General features: G+C 36.1%; 1 protein-coding gene across 1 annotated transcript; it reads right to left on the bottom strand.

Annotated features, from left to right (window-relative positions):
• Positions 1–14038: 14038 nt before the first annotated feature.
• Positions 14039–14470, bottom strand: LOC137724949 (uncharacterized). Its single transcript, XM_068463584.1, has one exon. It carries the CDS (start codon positions 14468–14470, stop codon positions 14039–14041), a length of 432 nt encoding a protein of 143 aa, XP_068319685.1.
• Between the last annotated feature and the right edge of the window lie 3915 nt (positions 14471–18385).

Raw genomic sequence — 18385 nt, 5'->3', positions numbered from 1 at the left:
TTTTGACAAAGCTGCACGCGTCTTCTGAAAAGCAGAGAAAGCGTCGCCGAACTTTGCGCTTGTCGGCTAAAAATGTGTAGATGCGATGATGGCCTCCACGTGTTTTCAGCTTTGTCAGAAATCTTTTGACAAAGTTGAACGCGTTTTCTGAAAAGCCGAGGGAGCGTCGCCTCAATTACGCCGGAAAATCCGGCTCTTTGAATCGGTGGACGCGTCGTCTTGGCTTTTTATAGAGCTATCAATCACCCCAACACACACACTCTGAAGATTTCCCATTCCTGAAACTCGACTCCGGCCCTTTGTGCAATTTTAACTCCATCCACCCCTTCTCTTTGAACACTTTTGAAATAAAAAATGGCAAACTCATCGAACCTTAGCTTAGATTTGAGTCTCAGCAGCGATCCGGTTGCGCCCCGTCAAGGTAATGTATGGCGCCCTTCTTTTTTATCTTCTAACGGTCCTCTTTCAGGTGAAGATTCTGTGATGCAGGACGCCACAACAGCTACAATAGTAGCTAAAAACCTCCTCACTCCAAAAGATAGTAGGCTGCTGTCAGGACGGTCCGATGAGTTGGCCGTTCAAGAGTCCCTCGCACTTAGTGTTCAGTGTGCGAGTTCTGTGTCCAACATGGGCCAACGCCTGCTTGCTCGGTCCCGCCAAGTGGAATCGTTGATGGCAGAGGTGGAAAGACTTAAGCAAGAGATCCAACAGCTTAAGTACGAGAATAGAAGTTTGCATGTGCTTGCAAATAACTATTCGTCGGGGATGAAGAGGAAGCTTGATGAGCTGCAAGAATCTGAGGGTCGAATTCACAGTGACCGTCAAAGGCTTGCGTCTTATCTCCAGAGGCACCTTTTTCCTGGGTCATCCAGCGCTTGGCCAAGTATTGAGGCCTGGAATGCTCTAGCTCCGATGCCTCCCGCTCCGATGGCTTCCGCTCCGATGCCTCCCGCTTCTATGCCTCCTGCTTCTATGCCTTCCGCTTCTGCGCCTCGTAGTGGGGCTTCACGCAAACAACCTTTGTGAAGCTCCACCTTTCTCCATGTTTAGTATCTTTCTTTCTCTTTTTTTTTTTTTTTTTATTATTATTTTTTTTTTATTAACATAAATAAAATCAAACGGCATGGAATTGGTCCTTGAATGGAAGGTGATACTTGAAGTGAACCGGCAATGGTTTGAATTCTAGTGTAGGTGCCTGATTCATAAAAAACAGCAAGTTAGTATAAAATGTAAAGGAATTTGAAAAAAACTTACTTGTTTTGTCCGACAAGAACTCAATGACAAACACCACTCCTTTGAAAGTTTCAGGGATATTGGACTTGGCCAGATTGCAAGTGATGGTTATGACTTGTCCAATGTCATCAAATTTAACTTCTTTGGATTTTGTGGTTTCAAGAACGTCCTCTTTGATGAATTCATGACATTCCCTACTTGTCACCTTTGAAAGGGCTTCCAAGATGTCTTTTTCACCTTCTTCTTCCTTGGAAGTCATGAATCTGCAAGGAATAGGGATACTTGTTGGAACGGGGTTAAAAAAAATGAAATTTGGAACAACCATACCTGTATTAGATGGCATAGGAGCAATAGGTGCCTCCGGTAAAGGTGTTTCCACCCTTTCCGTGGGTTGGGTGTGTTCCTCTTCCTTGTGATTTGATTTTGATGGTTGAGGGTCCGTTCCAACCTCCTTGTCACTTCTCAACATGATTTCCTTGGCAGTTTCAAATTCTCCCTTCGGATTTGCAATGGTTGAACTAGGGAGTTCGCCTTGGTCTCGAAACTGTCCTACGAACTCCGCGATCTGCCCAATTTGCTTATCCAAGTGGTCCAACCTTTGTGGTGGCTGCATAGACGTTGAATAGAACTCCTCATATGGCTGCCAATATCCTTCTTGTTGAGCCTCATTGTCTTGAATTTGTGAGCCCTGCACCAAACAAATTAATTCATTAAGCTTTTGATTATAATCTATTGACGAACTTGAGTTTGGTTGGGCATATTGAATATGAGGTTGTGGTGGCTGCCAATATCCTCCTTGTTGATCATTTTGAGGTTCCCACCACATAGAGTTTGAATGATCACTCCAATCCGAATTGTAAGTATTGGAAAACACGTTATTCCTTGATTGAAGATTAGATATATCAACTCTTTGCATTTGGGACCTTTCCATGAGCTGTGACAAAAGAGAAGCGTTATCAAGTGCCATGTTGTTCTTAACAAACAAAACACAAATAAAAACTAAATCTAAAAGACAATACAGAAACAAACAATCCAAGGGATTAGCAAATTTTCTAATCCCCGGCAACGGCGCCAAAATTTGATGCGAGATTTATACGCGCACAAATTAAACCCTCTTTTTATCAATTGTAGTATAGGTGCAAGTAGGGATCGTTCTGGACCGGGGATTAGGAGGGATTGCTAATCACTTGGATTTGAGTCAAAAACTTAAAAACACAGTTTAAAACACTAAACTAGACTCAAAGAATACAAAATTAAAGTTTAAAACACTAAGACAAACCAAAAACTCAAAATGCTTTAAAAACACAAACTAAATTGAATTCTAACTAAAATGAACATTAAAGTAAAAGGGGGATTGAGGTTTTACGAAATTTGAAATAACGAAACAAGTTAATAAACTAGACAGAATGTAAATATGAAATTGATGAAATGGAATGAATGGATGATAGAATAGCTAAGGGGGTCATCTCCACATATGTTACACTTGCATAATAAAAAGATTTCCAATTGCATTTCAATAAATTATGAAACTCATCACCCTGGGTTAATTAGGTCCGCTTAAATTAACCGTCAAGTTTTCCTTAAGTTAATGAATTGGATGGGTTAGCGCAACGCAATTCACAACATTCTCCAAAAGTCCTTTACGTGAACAGCACAATAAAGATACAATCAAAGATCATTAAGCATTATGAAAACTATAAGTGTTGACGAGGCATTCGTTACTATGATGAGCATGAAACTCATGCCAAGAATTCATTTAACGCGATTGTTTATAAGCAACCTCCACTACTTGTGAATATAAGTTCATAACGATTAGGTGAAAATCACTTATATTCTAGCGTCATATTCATGCATGAAAATTAAGCGCGCATTCTTAATAAACATACATAAATAAGTTATCAATCAAACGGTTAAACAAATTGAATCAACAACTTATGAAATGCAATTAGAAGTAATCAAATCAAAATGCAAGCATAAACATATATTTCGAATCACCCCCTAGCTAAGGGGGGGTTTAGTTCCTCATACAAAACAAAGAGAATTAAAATTAAACATTGAAATCAAAGAAACACCTAAACATTCCAACAACTCAAACTTGAATTGTATGAACGTTTAGGCCCTCTTCTCTTCCTCTTTATTGTAGCATAAGGTCTAAGGATAGTTGGTTTGGGGGAATGGAAGTGTGGAATGGAGTGAGGAGTGATGGAAATGGAAAGATGGTTTTTGGATTATAAGGGAAGGGGGACTCACGGCAATGAGGGAATGGAAGTGTTTGTGGTGTGTTGTGTATGAAAATGAGATGTCCATGAATGAATGAATGCAAGGGTATTTATAGGAGTAGTGGAGGGAACATATGGCTATGTCATTTGTAGGTGAAGTAAGTGTGTGAGGTTGGTGAAGTAAGTGGAGGTTGTAGGTGAAGTAGGTGGATGTTGTAGGTGAAGTAGGTGGATGTTGTAGGTGAAGTGGATGTTGTAGGTGAAGTAGGTGGATGTTGTAGGTGAAGTAGGTGGATGATATGTTAAGTGATAAGTGATAAGTGATATGATATGTGGTTATGATATGATAAGTGGTTAAGTGGTGATGATAAGTGATAAGTGATTAAGTGATATGATATGTGGTGATGATAAGTGATAAGTGCATGTGGGTTAACTAATGAAGGAAATGCATGTGCAATGACAATGTGTTAGAATGGATGTGTGTTATGCATGGCATGATTGGGATTAGGAAAGGTTTAAATGTCCTAAAACTAAAGAGAACAAGGTTCCAACACTTTGGCTCCAATTAGGTCTTCAATTTCGTCCAACACTTTGGCTTCAAGCATAAGCTATCCGTCCTTAGCCCAAAAGTGCTCCAAAAGTCTCCAAAATGCATCTTTTTGCTCCTTTAGCCCTTTGGACCTACAAACACACGAAAATAGCTTAAAGTACTAAAATAACTAAAGAAACATAACGTAAATGTACGAGAACAAGCCATTTAAGTCGCATAAATATGCTCCTATCAATAAGCCCAACTAAACACTAGTTTAATTAACTATCATTACTAACTATTTTTCACTTCAATGTTACGATTCTTCACATATTGATTTATAACTAGCATTTAACCACTAAAACATAAGGTTAAATCTCACATTTTCCACCAATCTCCTTCACATTGCTCAATTCCCCAAACAAGGCCATTGTCTCAATTATTTAGTCTTATTTATTGTATGGCTGCATTTAACGTCTCGTTAGACTGCCTACGTACCCTAAACAAGGATCAAGCCAATTGTAATTCGCACCAATTATTTTGTAGGTAACATGCATATATCAATTTTAAAAGCATTTGTAGAATTATCAATCACATAAATATGTATATGTGTTTGAACCCGATTTTACACTATCGGCCTGAGCAATCGAGACCGTAGAATGAGTAAAATTCTGAGCCATTGGATTGGAAGAAGGTTGAGATAATTGATTAATAATTTGTCTAGATAATATTATGATTTTAATAATCACAATGTTATCTGGCGAATTATTAAGAAAATTATTTCTAAAAATGTGGAGATAATTAAGGAGTCCAAAAGATTGAATGCTACCGGATTAGAAGATCAAAGGTGGCTTAAATGTCGTGCGGCTATGCATTTTCAGAGAAGCTGTTTTGCATTTGTGCATGTGGTTGGAAGAAAAGCATGTTGCATGCATGGTTGCACATGGGCAAATAGATGGTGATAGGCTTTGGCCTATCATGAAAAAGGGAAACATTTTGATGGTCTCCACGTGGAAGGCAACCCATGAGTCATGATCACCAAATGGCCTGCATCTTTGGAATTTGAGGGATTTTTGGCGGTGCCTTTTTTATGGCCAAGTCCTGTTGGAATGAATGCCTAAGGGATAGGCTTGCATGCTACTTATCTGCATGCTTTGGTTCCAGTGCCGTGAAGCTTATCAAATTGGTTGATGCATGCTAATTGTTTGCATGAAGTAAAGAGATAATGATGACATCTAAAAGATAGGTTGTTGCTTATCTTGAGAAGTCTTTGACCTAGACTCTAGCTGGTGAGTTTGAATTAAAATCAAATTCTACACAAGTGAACCCGCACCACACATCTGCTTCTATAAATACAAGGCTGCGAACACCATTCAGAGGACCTCGAATTCAACACACAACTGCCCTGCGCAAAACCTCTCAAACATCTTGAGATTTTTTTATTTTCTTTTTCTCGCCAACACATCTTCAGTTTGGATAAACAGCACTGTGAAGGCAACCGGCGAACATCTTCAGTTTGGATAAACAGCACTGTTACCGTAGAATCAGCCGTTCTCGAAGCACCTTCAGTTTGGATAAACAGCACTGCATCGAGGCCGGCTGGTTATCTATCCAAGTCTCGGTCGAGAAGGATTTTCGAATCCTTATTGGCAGAGGTCAACTCATTAGCCTTCTAGGCAAAGTGAGGTGTTACCAGGTTACTACATTCGGCAACATAAGAGCCGAATTTGATATTGAACTTCGCAGAATTAGTAGCCTTGTCTTCAGGCTATAGAACCCAAAGACCGAGAGTGTTCCTTCCTCGGTCGCAATCGCAAGATAGAGAAGTCAACGACGCGCTCAACGCGACATCAACAAATTTTACTCCTCGGCCAAGCTCGGCCGACGAGTTAGCACGCCCCGCATTCAACCGAAGGACGTAGTTAGCTTATTAGTTACTCGGCCTGCGCGCCACGTAGGTTTTGTAATTTTTAGAGTCAACAATATGATAAAAGGAAAATACTCACGCACCTTAGGTCCGCGCTATGACTCCCTCGCATGAATGTCGAGGCATCACGAACTATCGTCACCTGTGACCAATTATCAAATCACATCTCAGAGTTCTTACCGATAGAACACATAATTTACATAAAACATATCCTCAAGGACCATCTAGAATAATTTGAGAACCATTGACCAAAAGTCAATCGTCGATCAAAAATCGACGATAGGGTCTACAACCCTGCAAAACTCGATCCGAAAGATCTGCATGTCAGATTTTCAATCTGTAACTTCTCATGATACACGATATGCTTCTAGAACAACATACTTAAGTTTCATTATGATCCAACGGTTGGATCTCCACCAATTTCCAAAACTGATTAGCGGTTAACATTTTATTTTATTAACTTACAAATCCAATTCGGAAAGATCCGTATATCGGATTCCCAATCCGTAAGTTCCTACATTCTTCAAATATTATGAAGAAATGGACTGTAAAATGTAACATGGAGGGGATTAGAGAATCTCCATGAGCCTTACAAAAGTAGGCAGGAGTATGGCTGGAAAAAAATATCCAATATTCTGAACTGTACCGATTTAGTCTGAAATCGAATTCAAAAAGGCCCTAACCGAAAATCCGAACTGCTTGGAACTCGAAACCAAACCGATCTCGAAAAGTTTGGTATGGGATTCGAGATCCCATATGCATTATTCAGTAATCTCGAACCGGACCGAAACATATTTTATAATATATATAATTTTAAATTAGGTTTAAGAATTATGTGGACCGTCGGATTGGTTGAGATTTAATATCAACCATCCAATCCAACTTTGGGTTTCAGTCTCCCTCTGTTTCTCACATTGTCATTCTCAAACCGTCTTTTGTCTCTCTCGAGTTCTCTATTCTCTCATCTGCCTCTGCCTCTCCTTTGCCCACCTTCTTCGAGTCTCGACTATGGCCACCAGATCATACCCTGTCATCTCACTATAGCCACCACACCATATCCTTTCTCTCGTTCCTGACTCCGACTCTCATATCTCTCTCATTCTCTATCGAGCGACTCTTGAGGCCCAAAATCGAGGTATTTGTTTCGAAATCTATGGTTTTGTTTCGAATAGGGGTTTGGAAGTGAGCATGAATCTGAGCATGCCTTTGGGTGCTTAATTTATGAGCATGAATCTGAGTTATTTAGAATTTCAGAACGAAATTGCACTTGGGAGTTGAATTTATGAGCATGAATCTAAGTTATTTATATTTCTCCACTTGGAAGTTGAATTTAAGTCAAAAGTTATTTAGATAGCTACATTTGGGTGTTAAATCTTAATCGATCCTGAATATTGTTGCTCCTAAGGACCTCAGCACCTTGAATTTAGGATTTCTGCACTGGAAATTTTCTTCACACTCTTGTTGCTCAAGACCCCAGTCTCGAAGCGTACCAAAATACTGAATTTTTTTCAGGGAAGTGTTATTGGCACTTCAAAAATCTCATTCTACACTCCTCATAATATATTTCTTTTATAATATATAAAATTTAGAGTCTAGAATGAGATTTTTGGAGTGCCAATAATAATTCCCTTTTTCAAACTCCCGAAATTCAGGAATACTGAAATTTTGGTTTGGAATTGGTTCGAATTCTCGTTCCGAAGGTATCGGTTCAAGAATCAGTATGACATTAGGGTTTTATAGATGACACCTCCCAAGGAGGGTTTTCCAAATTCTTCTCACATGTTTTTTTAATGCTCGTGGAGGTTTGTTTTTCTTCCCTAATCTCTATTGTTCGTGTCATACAACCGGTTCAACCCATTTAACAAGGTTAACATATGGAGATGATTTTCACACCTTCTTTTTAGCAATCAGAGTAAATAAATCTAACAAAAATAATGGTTAGGATTGAACATGATAATGTGAGAGGCTAAAAAGAGTGTGTATTTATCATTTTTCTTAATAATATATAATTTGTGTTTCGACCTACCCGTTTAATCCAAATATGACATGCTTTAGACCTACTCTAACCCTTAAAGTAAAACTCAAATTTTAGGTTCTAACCCTACCCCTACTTGCACCAACCCTTTTGGGCCAAATTTGAGTTTTAACCCAAAACTCATTTGTGGGACAAATTTAGGCCAGAATCTCTCCGAGTTAGTGGGCTGACCGCCATATAAGTGTACTTTTTTTTTAGTTTTATATTTATAAATTTATTAAATCCAACGGTAAGATAAAAAGATCTAATTGTCCAATTTAAATCCAACGGCTAAAATAATTTAAAAAAAAATTCTTTCATGTGTTTCATATTCTTTGATAGTGTTCTACGAGTCTCATGGTGTCGTTTTAGTGATGTTTCAATATTTAACGGAATCTAAATATTTTTTTGGTTAAAATGTTCATAAAATTAAATTAGGATAGTCTACATAATTATTTTTCTTATAAAAAATTAATTCAAGAAAAAAAATATCTTAAATTCATTCTTTAATAATCTCGGGCTAAAAGTTTAACCCGTAAGGATTGGAGTAGAAAAACTGTTTCTGGGTTAAAAATTTTAGGTTTTAACCTAAGGGTTGGAGACGGTCCTAAAATAAGCCTTGAAGCCAATTAAACCTATATAATGCGGGATAATTTGTTTCAATTGAATGCGGAAAGACAAGTTTAGTATATGGGTGACACTTAGTAGTTAATACTATAGTCTAATGTTATTCCTCCATGACAGCTGTATTTGTTCTTATCTCTTCGGTTGTACTATGTTGCTGGATCCTTTCCCAAGTGGAAGGATCCCAACTTCTGAGGCTCTAGATGGTTGATATTGATCCCTAAAAAATAGGATGTCTCCGAGCCCTCTATATGCTAGGGTCTGATGAATGAAAATATAAATGAAATGAATTACTCTCTCTTTACCTTCTCTATGTAGTTTTGTTCTTCAATTTCCAGATTTCTAAAACCAAGCTTTCTTACAAAAATTAACACTAAAGATCATAGTCTGGTTACCATTTCAACATCTGTTCCATGTCTAGTGGCGCAGCCACTAAAGGACAAGGGTAGTCATGGGTCTATCCCGCAATTTTTGTCCCCCTTTTCTATGTATAAGATGTATCATAATCTCCTTTTATTTCTGGTAAGTTTAGTTGCAATCTTGAAGTTCATGGATTTGGGATTCTCTTGTTCTAGTTAATTATAATGATGTAGCTTCTTCTACTTGTTAATTACTTCACGTTCATTGATAGAGATTTTACCACACACGCAAACGGGTTAAAAACTCCTATATTACTTGCAAGAAAAATAAGGTTGTTGTAGTATACAATGGTTCTCGCAAGGTCGTTATCCACAGAGATTATTAAATAATTCGAAACAAACCAAATTCCAATTAATTATTGTAAAGCAGAAAGTTGAGATGATTGGTTTTATAAACTACTTAAATTAAAACGAATTTAATTAATAAAAATAAACTAATCTGTAATATTAAAGATGAAAGGGAAAGAAAACTGTTTTGGAAAATTCAAATTAAGAAAGTACTAGGGTTCCACCATCACCTAGCAATCCTATGTATTTTTACCAATTACTTATGATCTACACATGCCACTTTGAAGGTTAGGTTTTCCTAATTTATATTCTACTTGGAACATCCAACATAGAACGTATATCTAACATGCAACCCGTCCGGACGTTCGGATCAAATCTGAACATGAGAGATTCATTATGTTTTATGAAAACCCTTTGAAAAACCATGCAACCCTTAAGATGTGGTGTTCATCTTAAGTGAAATTACAATTATTAATCATAAGAAACCAGCCTCAATTTCAGGGAACCTTTCGACCAAAATTGTATCAAATTACTTTTCTAAAGAACCTAATGGTGATCAGGCATTAAGACAATTAGATAGTTTTAATCATGGTGATCAATAATTCAAAGTATGCATGCAATCAATCATAAGCAATTAAATAAAAATCACATATTCATGCTAAGGCTTATGGCTTCACCCTAGCAAAAGGAATTAGTTACGCATATTCATAATTGAAATCATAGAAAATATTATTAAGAATAAAAAGAATGAAAACACCTTAAAGTAGAAAATCTCCAAGAACCCTAGCAATTCTCTCTGTCTCCCCAAGTAGCATAAAAGAAAGCCTATCAAAGATTAAGAACGGCCAAGCCATCTGTTTTTTGAGCCCTTCACAAACCCTAAAACATAGGTCTCTTATTCCAACTAGGAAACTAAATAATAATAAAATATCTTAGAAAATAAAACCCTAATTAAACTAGGAGAATCTGCCAAGTACTTGTCCAGCCACGTTTTAGCTTCAAATCTCCTCCAAATCTGGCCCATAATAGCTTGTTTTAAGGATCAGGACGTTCTGAACACATCTCCAGAATGCCACGAACCCATCCGAGGTCATCTTGGGCTCCAAAAACACAATTCAAGCCCGAAACGTCACTATTCTAGCACTGCACATTGCTCCTTTATTTTATTGCCAGAAAATAATCGCTTGGTAGAAAAAATCTGATATTTTGACACGATCAAGCTAAGTGACTCACGAACGTCCTCTAATTGGAATTACTCCAAAATTCATCCATTTGACCATGTTTTGCTCCAGAGGAAGTCGAAAGTTCTATATTGGAAATATAATTCAAAGTATCAAAATTCTTCCAAATTATTAACCAAAATATACTAAAAATAGGGTTAAATATATAATATAAAATATACTCATCATTCATCTTTGGGCGAAGGAGATTAATCTAGGTCGAAGTTTTCGAGTGCGGTAGCTGATCTAAATGTCAGGATTTATCGCTTACTACTTTTAAGCTAAGAATGTTGGGTGATATATACATATTTTTTTTGTTAGCTTGAACTTCTAGTCCATCTGCTCTTAAATATTAGTTGGATTAAGTGACTAAATGGTCGACACGGTATGAAAATTGTAATCTACCTCTATCTTGCATATTAACCTAAGATGTCTCTCCATCTAAGTTGAGATAAATAAATAGAAATACAATCAATTTACACCGTATTTTATGCATTAAAAAAATAAAGTTTCATATTTGTAAAAGGCCCTCTGTGACTGTGCATGTCTTCTGTTGGATCGAAAAAAGGATTCCAATGGATATGCTAATTAACAAAAAAAAAAAATATTATCACCTTCGAAAATGTGAAGTTCTGGATGATTTGCTGCCCTTTCGAAAATGTATATGCAACAACTTGAGGAAGTTTAAGGTCTGAAACTCTATAATGGCATCAACAGTGGTGTCAAGAAAAGTCAGAGCCAATAACTTCATTCCCTTTCAAGCTCTTCCAGTTTTATGCGACGAACGATGTTCACTGAGGTTCCTGGATCAAGAGCCTGCAGTATAAATTTTATCCCCAGTTTTCAGCTTGCGGCTGTAATATCCCATCAAACCACACTCACTTTAATGTAGGAGAGATTTCTCAAAGTTCTTGGAACCCCACCTTATCATTGACACTTGAAGCACCACTCCAATCATATGGTGCCCCCGCTCCTCTAAAAGCCACATGGTTTTATCTTTTCTAAAAAATACTAAAATTAAAAAAATGATTCTATGATACATTTAATTAAACAAAAACAAAAAAAAAAAGGGTATTGATACCATTTTATTACACTGTAAAGGTAAGTTTTTATGCTTAGTCGTGATTGAATTACAATATAACAATGTTCTTATTACCATTGATGTCCTATTGCAATATAGATGTAGGTTATTACTAGGAAAAGTCATGAAATATGACAATCATGTTACACCATGACATAGCTTCAACGTCTACGGTATGGTTATACTAGGGGACATCATGAAATTACACAACATCTTGATAGTGTCAGCATAACAGAACATTCAACATCTAAAGTAAGGTTACACTATATTGTTCATTTACACTATAAGATTAAATAAACATTGTAACGTTATATTACAAATAATGACGTTGGTATTATGCACCATAACAAGGTTGCCTTTTATAGCGTTGATGTCAAGTTACACTTGAAAGGAAGAATTATATGTAGTGAAAAAAATCATGGATATCATCCTTTGGGTCATAATACCTCAAAAGTGATATATGTAGTGAGGAAAGTGTTAACCATGTATATGTGTGGTTGAGTCTGTTATCATTCTTAGTTAAAAAAAGCGATTTACGTCCAAATTTTGCTTAAAAAATTTGGGTGCGAGGTTCACATGCAGGTTAAAAAAATACCATGTGCGTATGATTAACTCTGTCTTAACACGTGTCATTTTTTATAACCACAGTAGGGTATATATGCGTCCAGTCAAGTCGAATATTATGGTGGTAAAGCTCATTTCTATATTTTGCACTATAAATTTCTGTAAACGCATGCTCAAGCTCGTCTCGAATGATCATTTCAAACTTGCTCGGCTCAGCGCATTTGAAAACGAACACAAAGGTATAATTTATAAATGAGCTTGAACCTAATTTTTACTCAACTTAATGAATATTTTCTTTTTTTGTTTCCCAAAAGGTATAATTTATTATAGATGAATAGAAATGTTTACATCTTGCGCCAAAATATTAGATAGGAACTCAAGGTCAATATAGTCTCATACAAAAGAACGACCCTCCTTAAACACAAAAATCTAATTGTGCAATTCTTACAAGTATATTTTTTTTTTCTACATATAGAAATTTTGAAGTACATAATGCAAATTTCAAAGTGCTAATAACAGTTCCAAAAAAGAAAAAAAAGTTAAACATAATAATTATATGGGTCAACTTCCAAACCTTGGCGGAGACTTCAAATTATGGTGCAAAACATTTATTTTTTTCTTCTTCAAAATTATATGATTATTCTGGATTCTTTTTCTAAGAGGACAATACATGGATTGGTAAATAAGGTAAAGGAACATTTAAGAGTCAAGTTTTAAAGAATGAGCCGAGCTTGAACCAAAGTCAAGTTGTCTCATATAAAGACACAAGTTATTTACGAACTTTACGAGCCAAATATACTAAAACTCAAGCTCGACTCATTTTTCCAACTAGCCTAATATTTTGTTCAGCCTCAGCTCGTTTGACTTAGAAATCAAGCTTGAACGAGCCAAAAGGAAGCCGAACTCAAACCGTTTAAGTCGATTTACAGCCCTAAACCACAGGGATGATAAGTGCAATATATTCCGCCAAAGTTGCTATGTAGTCAACTCCTTGCTTAAATTGTTGCTTGAACGACAAGAGGTTTTGAAGTCCAAATCAAAAGAACTCAAAGAGATCCATCATCTTGTGACTCTTCCTTAAAGAGAATGGCCATTTGGTTGGCTGGAAAGTTTAGTAGCAACTTTTGATCGATTCCCATGACATGAGGGCTTACAAGAAAGGGATGGCTATGTATTTATGCATCACAGGTTCCAAAGGTACCCCGATCATGTGGAAAATTGGTTTAAATGATCAAATCAAACTTCAAGTGGTGAACTGATAAAAAGTTAAATATTCACAACATAGCGAAAAAATATGAATTTTATATATTGATAACATATTAAAAAATTGATCATTTTAATAATAGAGATTACGATCATTTTCGTAAATTTCTCAATAAACTATAATGTCAAATGAATATTCGGAAGATCAAAATCCATATATAACAAAAGAAACCCGAATCAGATAGATCAAGATAATAGATTTAATTACATAAAAACTCATAGAACTCCTCCATCAACTGCAAACATTTGTACAAAAAGGAACAGCCAAATATACTTTCTTGTTCAGCATCATCTTCTACTTCTCTGAGGAGAGAGAGGATGAATATGCTGTCTAGAATTAAATGGAGAAAAAATAGAACTAGGAATTGCTGAGCCAAGCCCTAAAACTCATACAACTCCCCACAAAAACCACTCTAATATTAAGATAACTAAAAAGTAAGCAGGAAATCAATTTTCCTTCCATAATGATACCAACTTTTGCATATCAGATTCCGTCGTCTCTACAACTGAACCCTCCAAATAGAAACTCCTGCAAAACCCCAAATCTTAAATTAGAGGTTTTTAATTAATTTCCATGTTACTTAGAAAAACCAAAGGATTTCCATGTTACTTAGAAAAACCAAAGGGGGAACAAAACGAAAAAAGGAAAATTATTACCTAGCTTTCCTTGCTAATAAGCACAGCCTCATGAACAAACACAGGCCTCCTCTCTTCTGCAATCCTCTCCAACACTGAATGGCCTCTATCGCCTTTTTTCGCAACAATTTGAGCCCTCTTGAGCCCCAAACGCTCCTTCCACCTGCTCAAACTCTTTGTTGCCCTGGGCAGCACATCCCCATATTCTTCATCATCAACTAGTAGTTCATCTCTCAAAGTAGTAGTCTTATTCCCTTGCTGGCTGTTGATACCATTATCCTTCAACGGCAACAATGTGCCCTTGAATATGATCTCGTCTGCTGAGATCATTCCAAAGTTGTTCACGGAGAATTTGAAATCTGAAGAAACGGGCGCTTCTCGGTAGCTCAATTCGTGCTTGTTCGCTTGTTGAGTGTCTGCAAAGTCATTGGAGAAGGAGATTCTAGGATCCATTAGAGCTAACTAGATAGAAGTGTAGGAGTATTGCTACTAATACTACTACTAGTCAGTGAAAAATGCAAAAGGGTTTTGTTGCTAATTATTGAACATGTTTAAGCCTGGCAATGGACGTTGAAAGGAAGCCCTAGTTATAAACCTTTTTTTAAATCGATAGATTTACTTGTATACAATTAGATTCCACATGGAGATGTTTGCATTTATATTAGGGAGAGCTTGTTTTATGCGTATGTCTGGTAGACATCTCATGTTACTCAGATTTGGCACCTTTTAATAAAAAATGCAAGTAAAAATTCATTTTGATCTCTCTTTGCATATTACCATAATATTTTAACCTAACTTTCACTTAGCTGCACTTTAGTAATATTTCTCTTTATTTGTGTAAGTATAATGTTTTGAGTTCTACTCCCATGAATGACGAGTTCGTGAGGTTTGATCCCCTTTTGCCCCTTGAAACTTGAAAGTCGCCTTTATAAAAATCAAAATTCACTCTACATTGCCTTAATCTGTTACTTTCTTATGTGTATTTGATTTGGGTGCATCATGTTAATCAATTTCTTTTTATTTGTTTCATCTCTTCAATTTATTTTAAACTTAATATTCTTTTATTGTTGAATGTTTACACATAATGAAGATTTATAATTAAATTTATTACACATGTGACATAGTCTTATTGGGTGTTGGGTTCCACATATGTTTTAGGAAGAGATCTATAAATTTAAGAGAGAAGAAAGAGTCCACAAATTAAAATGAAACAAATTTTGAATTTAAAAAAAAAAAAAATTAAGTAGTAACTTTTAAATTACAAGAGCAAAGAAATAAGCTTGAAAACAATAAAATTCTACACATAATAATATAGTTTTGCCTGGGGCTGGGATGGCCAATCTCATTCATTTGTAAAGAGGGATGAGTGGATGACAATTGATGGCAAAAGTTTTCATAGTTCCACATTAGTCAAATGTAGCAGACACTTTTATAAATTATTTTTTGCTTTCTTATATGGCAAAAGAGTTAAATTTTCTATCTGTCCAAATAAGGAGCATGTGTGACAGTCACATGTCATGATATTGGGTGAGATCGCAAATCTCGTATGATCTTTCCAATGCAGCCCTTCTCTGGTTTTTAATTGGTGGTAGAACAAAAAGGAAAAAGGAAAATGAAAAATATGGGAAAATGTTATTCCAACATGGTTTTCTTCAACCTAGTCATTAACAGATATACATGCACACTACATTACGCATCAAACAGATATCAGTTTCATAGTAATATGAGAATGCCCTTTGAGTTGTAAGAAGTCAAGTTGTCCGACACTCTTTCCTTGAGTTAAATTATAGCCCTAGCGGTAAAGTGCGTTTATTTGCGTTCACAAACCTAATTCGGTAATTTCAGTTCGACTCTCATTCTTACCTTTTTATGCATCTTAAAAGAAGAAGTTATACGTGGTCCAATTGCAAGTTCTTTTGAAGAAATAAATAAGTGAAATTTAGAATATCATCCCCACTTCTTGAGATTCCCCATGTGGTTTGACATATTCTTTTAGTGGTTTGTTTCTCATGTTACTTCACCTATATTTTAAGCTATTCCATATAATTGGTGTCATTAGATCTCCTAATTGAGTATTTTTAATCGCCACCCTACTTATTATCGTTGGATAAGTTTGAATTTTATGATTTGTGTCTATCCACTACATAAATCTCAAAATGTAAACTCATATAACAATAATAAAATCGAATGATAAGCATCACTATCACTTGAGGATGGTAAATAAAAATATTCCCTCGTAATTAGCTCACCCAATCCCTTTTTCAAGTACTCTCTCTTCATTAGAAGAGAAAAGAAAAATAAAGGAGATGAGAATAAGAGAGAGAATCCTATCCCCTTCTCTCACCCATCAAAAGAAACAGGCTAGCTCCAATCTAGGACCTTGGATAACCCTAAAGCTGTACTGAAAGAATAAAGGTTCTTTATTCCAACCCTAAAACTATATAAAAAAGACTAAAGATTCTCACCCACATCCCTAAGTTATTAGGGCTATTGACCTTAACAGTAGAGTTGCACATGGTTTACGCTCATCTGGATTGAAATTTTCTAATGGGTTTTTGACAAGTGGCTGATTCCCAATTGACAACTGTGACAACTCTAGCAGGTACTTGAAGTGAAGGCATTGCAATTAGGGTCATGGGACAGAGATGGCAAGAAGAAAGCTTGGTCAAAGGGCACTGTCTCCCTCTTGGTCCCCCTTTTTGTTAGCAAAACTTGTCTTTTGCCTTCTAGTTTAAGGGCTGCCCTGTCTTATCTTAAAATTTATCCAATCTTCAAGGCTCAATTTACAATGCCCGATTAGTATTTAAGCTGTATTATGTTAGGTGCTTTGAACGTTACCCTAATTGTGTTTATACTTTTCTAACATGCTTTGTGTTGAAGTAGTAGAAATTAAGTGGCTCATCACCATCGCAAATCATATATTCAAGACTACGAAAGTTGTCAAAGGAATAATCAAATGGCCAACCCTAAATTGGGGGTGCAATTGAGATTTTTAATAGTAAAATAATTAAGTATTCTCAAATTTCAGTCATGTCAGTATCTTTTGTTAGAAACAAATTTGCGAAGACACTATTACAAGCTCAAGATGACGGTTTTACCCTTGACGTTGTGACTAGGTCGTCTTCTCCACCTCGATGGGCCTAGCAAAACTGCCCATCCAACATACCATTTTGAGCCTGTTGCAGACGTCATGACGCTTTTTCGGCCCATGAAGTCTCTTTCTCACCCCTCTGCCCATTGGGCTTTGGAGTCCTCTAGGATGTTTCCTTCCCTACAGTAGTCCACTAGCCGAATGACATGTCCTCCATCAGACCATCTCCTATAGTGACCTAAAACCTAAAAATATTTAGCCTAGAAAATTTAGGTTTTAGCCCAGAAACAGTTTTTCTACTCCAACCCTTCTGGCCTAAAATTTTAGCCCCAGATTATCAAAGAATGAATTAAGGCTAATTTTTTTTTTTAAATTAACTTTAAAAAAAAAAAATTATGTAAACTATCCTAAATTAATTTTATGAACATTTTAACCTAAAAATATTTAAATTCCGATAAATTTTGAAAAATTACTAAATCAATACATGAAAATCATGATAAACCACACAAACTTAAAAAAAAAAAAAAAAAAAAAAAAAAAAGACAATTAATAAACCACATAAACTTAATACAATCGAAAACTCATAGACTATATAAACTTAATAATGATATCCACCATCTTGACTTGGTGATGGACTTGGGTGATAGTCTTGAGATGAATCATCATCTTGAAATATACTCTTTGTGGCATTCCTTCGTAAAATTTTCTTTTGCTTACCACGTAAGTATTTCTTCCTCTCTGAGTGTATTTGTCGAGATCCTCCATTATCAAATTAGTTTTGTACCTTTCTTGCTCCCTATCCCCTTCTTCCTTCATGGCCAAAAACATTTGGGCCGATTCTTCTTGTCGACGGCAGTGGTTTTTATTCATTCTTGCCATTTCGCTAGCAAATTGTGCACGTATCGGATCTTGGGACTTCCCTTTTCTCTTTGTTTCCTTTTGCTTATCTCTACCTAGGGACCTTGGAAAAGAAGAAGTTGGGCTCATTTGGTCAACACCTTCATTGTCGGCAAAATTCACACCTTCATTGACATCATTTGGGGGTGGGGCTTCATTATGAAATAATCTTCCACATTGTTGATTCGCATCGGTTCCCCACCTCGGACAATCCTTGAGGATGTTCCAAGCATGATGCAACTTAAAAGCTTGATTTTTTGGTGTAATTCTTGTCTTGTAAATTGCCATTGCTTTGTCACCCTATGCAACAAATACATAAAAACAATTAGTTGCAAAATACTATTATGTACATGACAACTAAACTATCAACAAAGAAACTC

Source organism: Pyrus communis, chromosome 2 (assembly GCF_963583255.1).
Source record: "Pyrus communis chromosome 2, drPyrComm1.1, whole genome shotgun sequence".
NCBI classification, from domain to species: domain Eukaryota; kingdom Viridiplantae; phylum Streptophyta; class Magnoliopsida; order Rosales; family Rosaceae; genus Pyrus; species Pyrus communis.
Note: the sequence above shows the minus strand (reverse complement) of the source record. Positions and strands in the feature narration are given on the sequence as shown.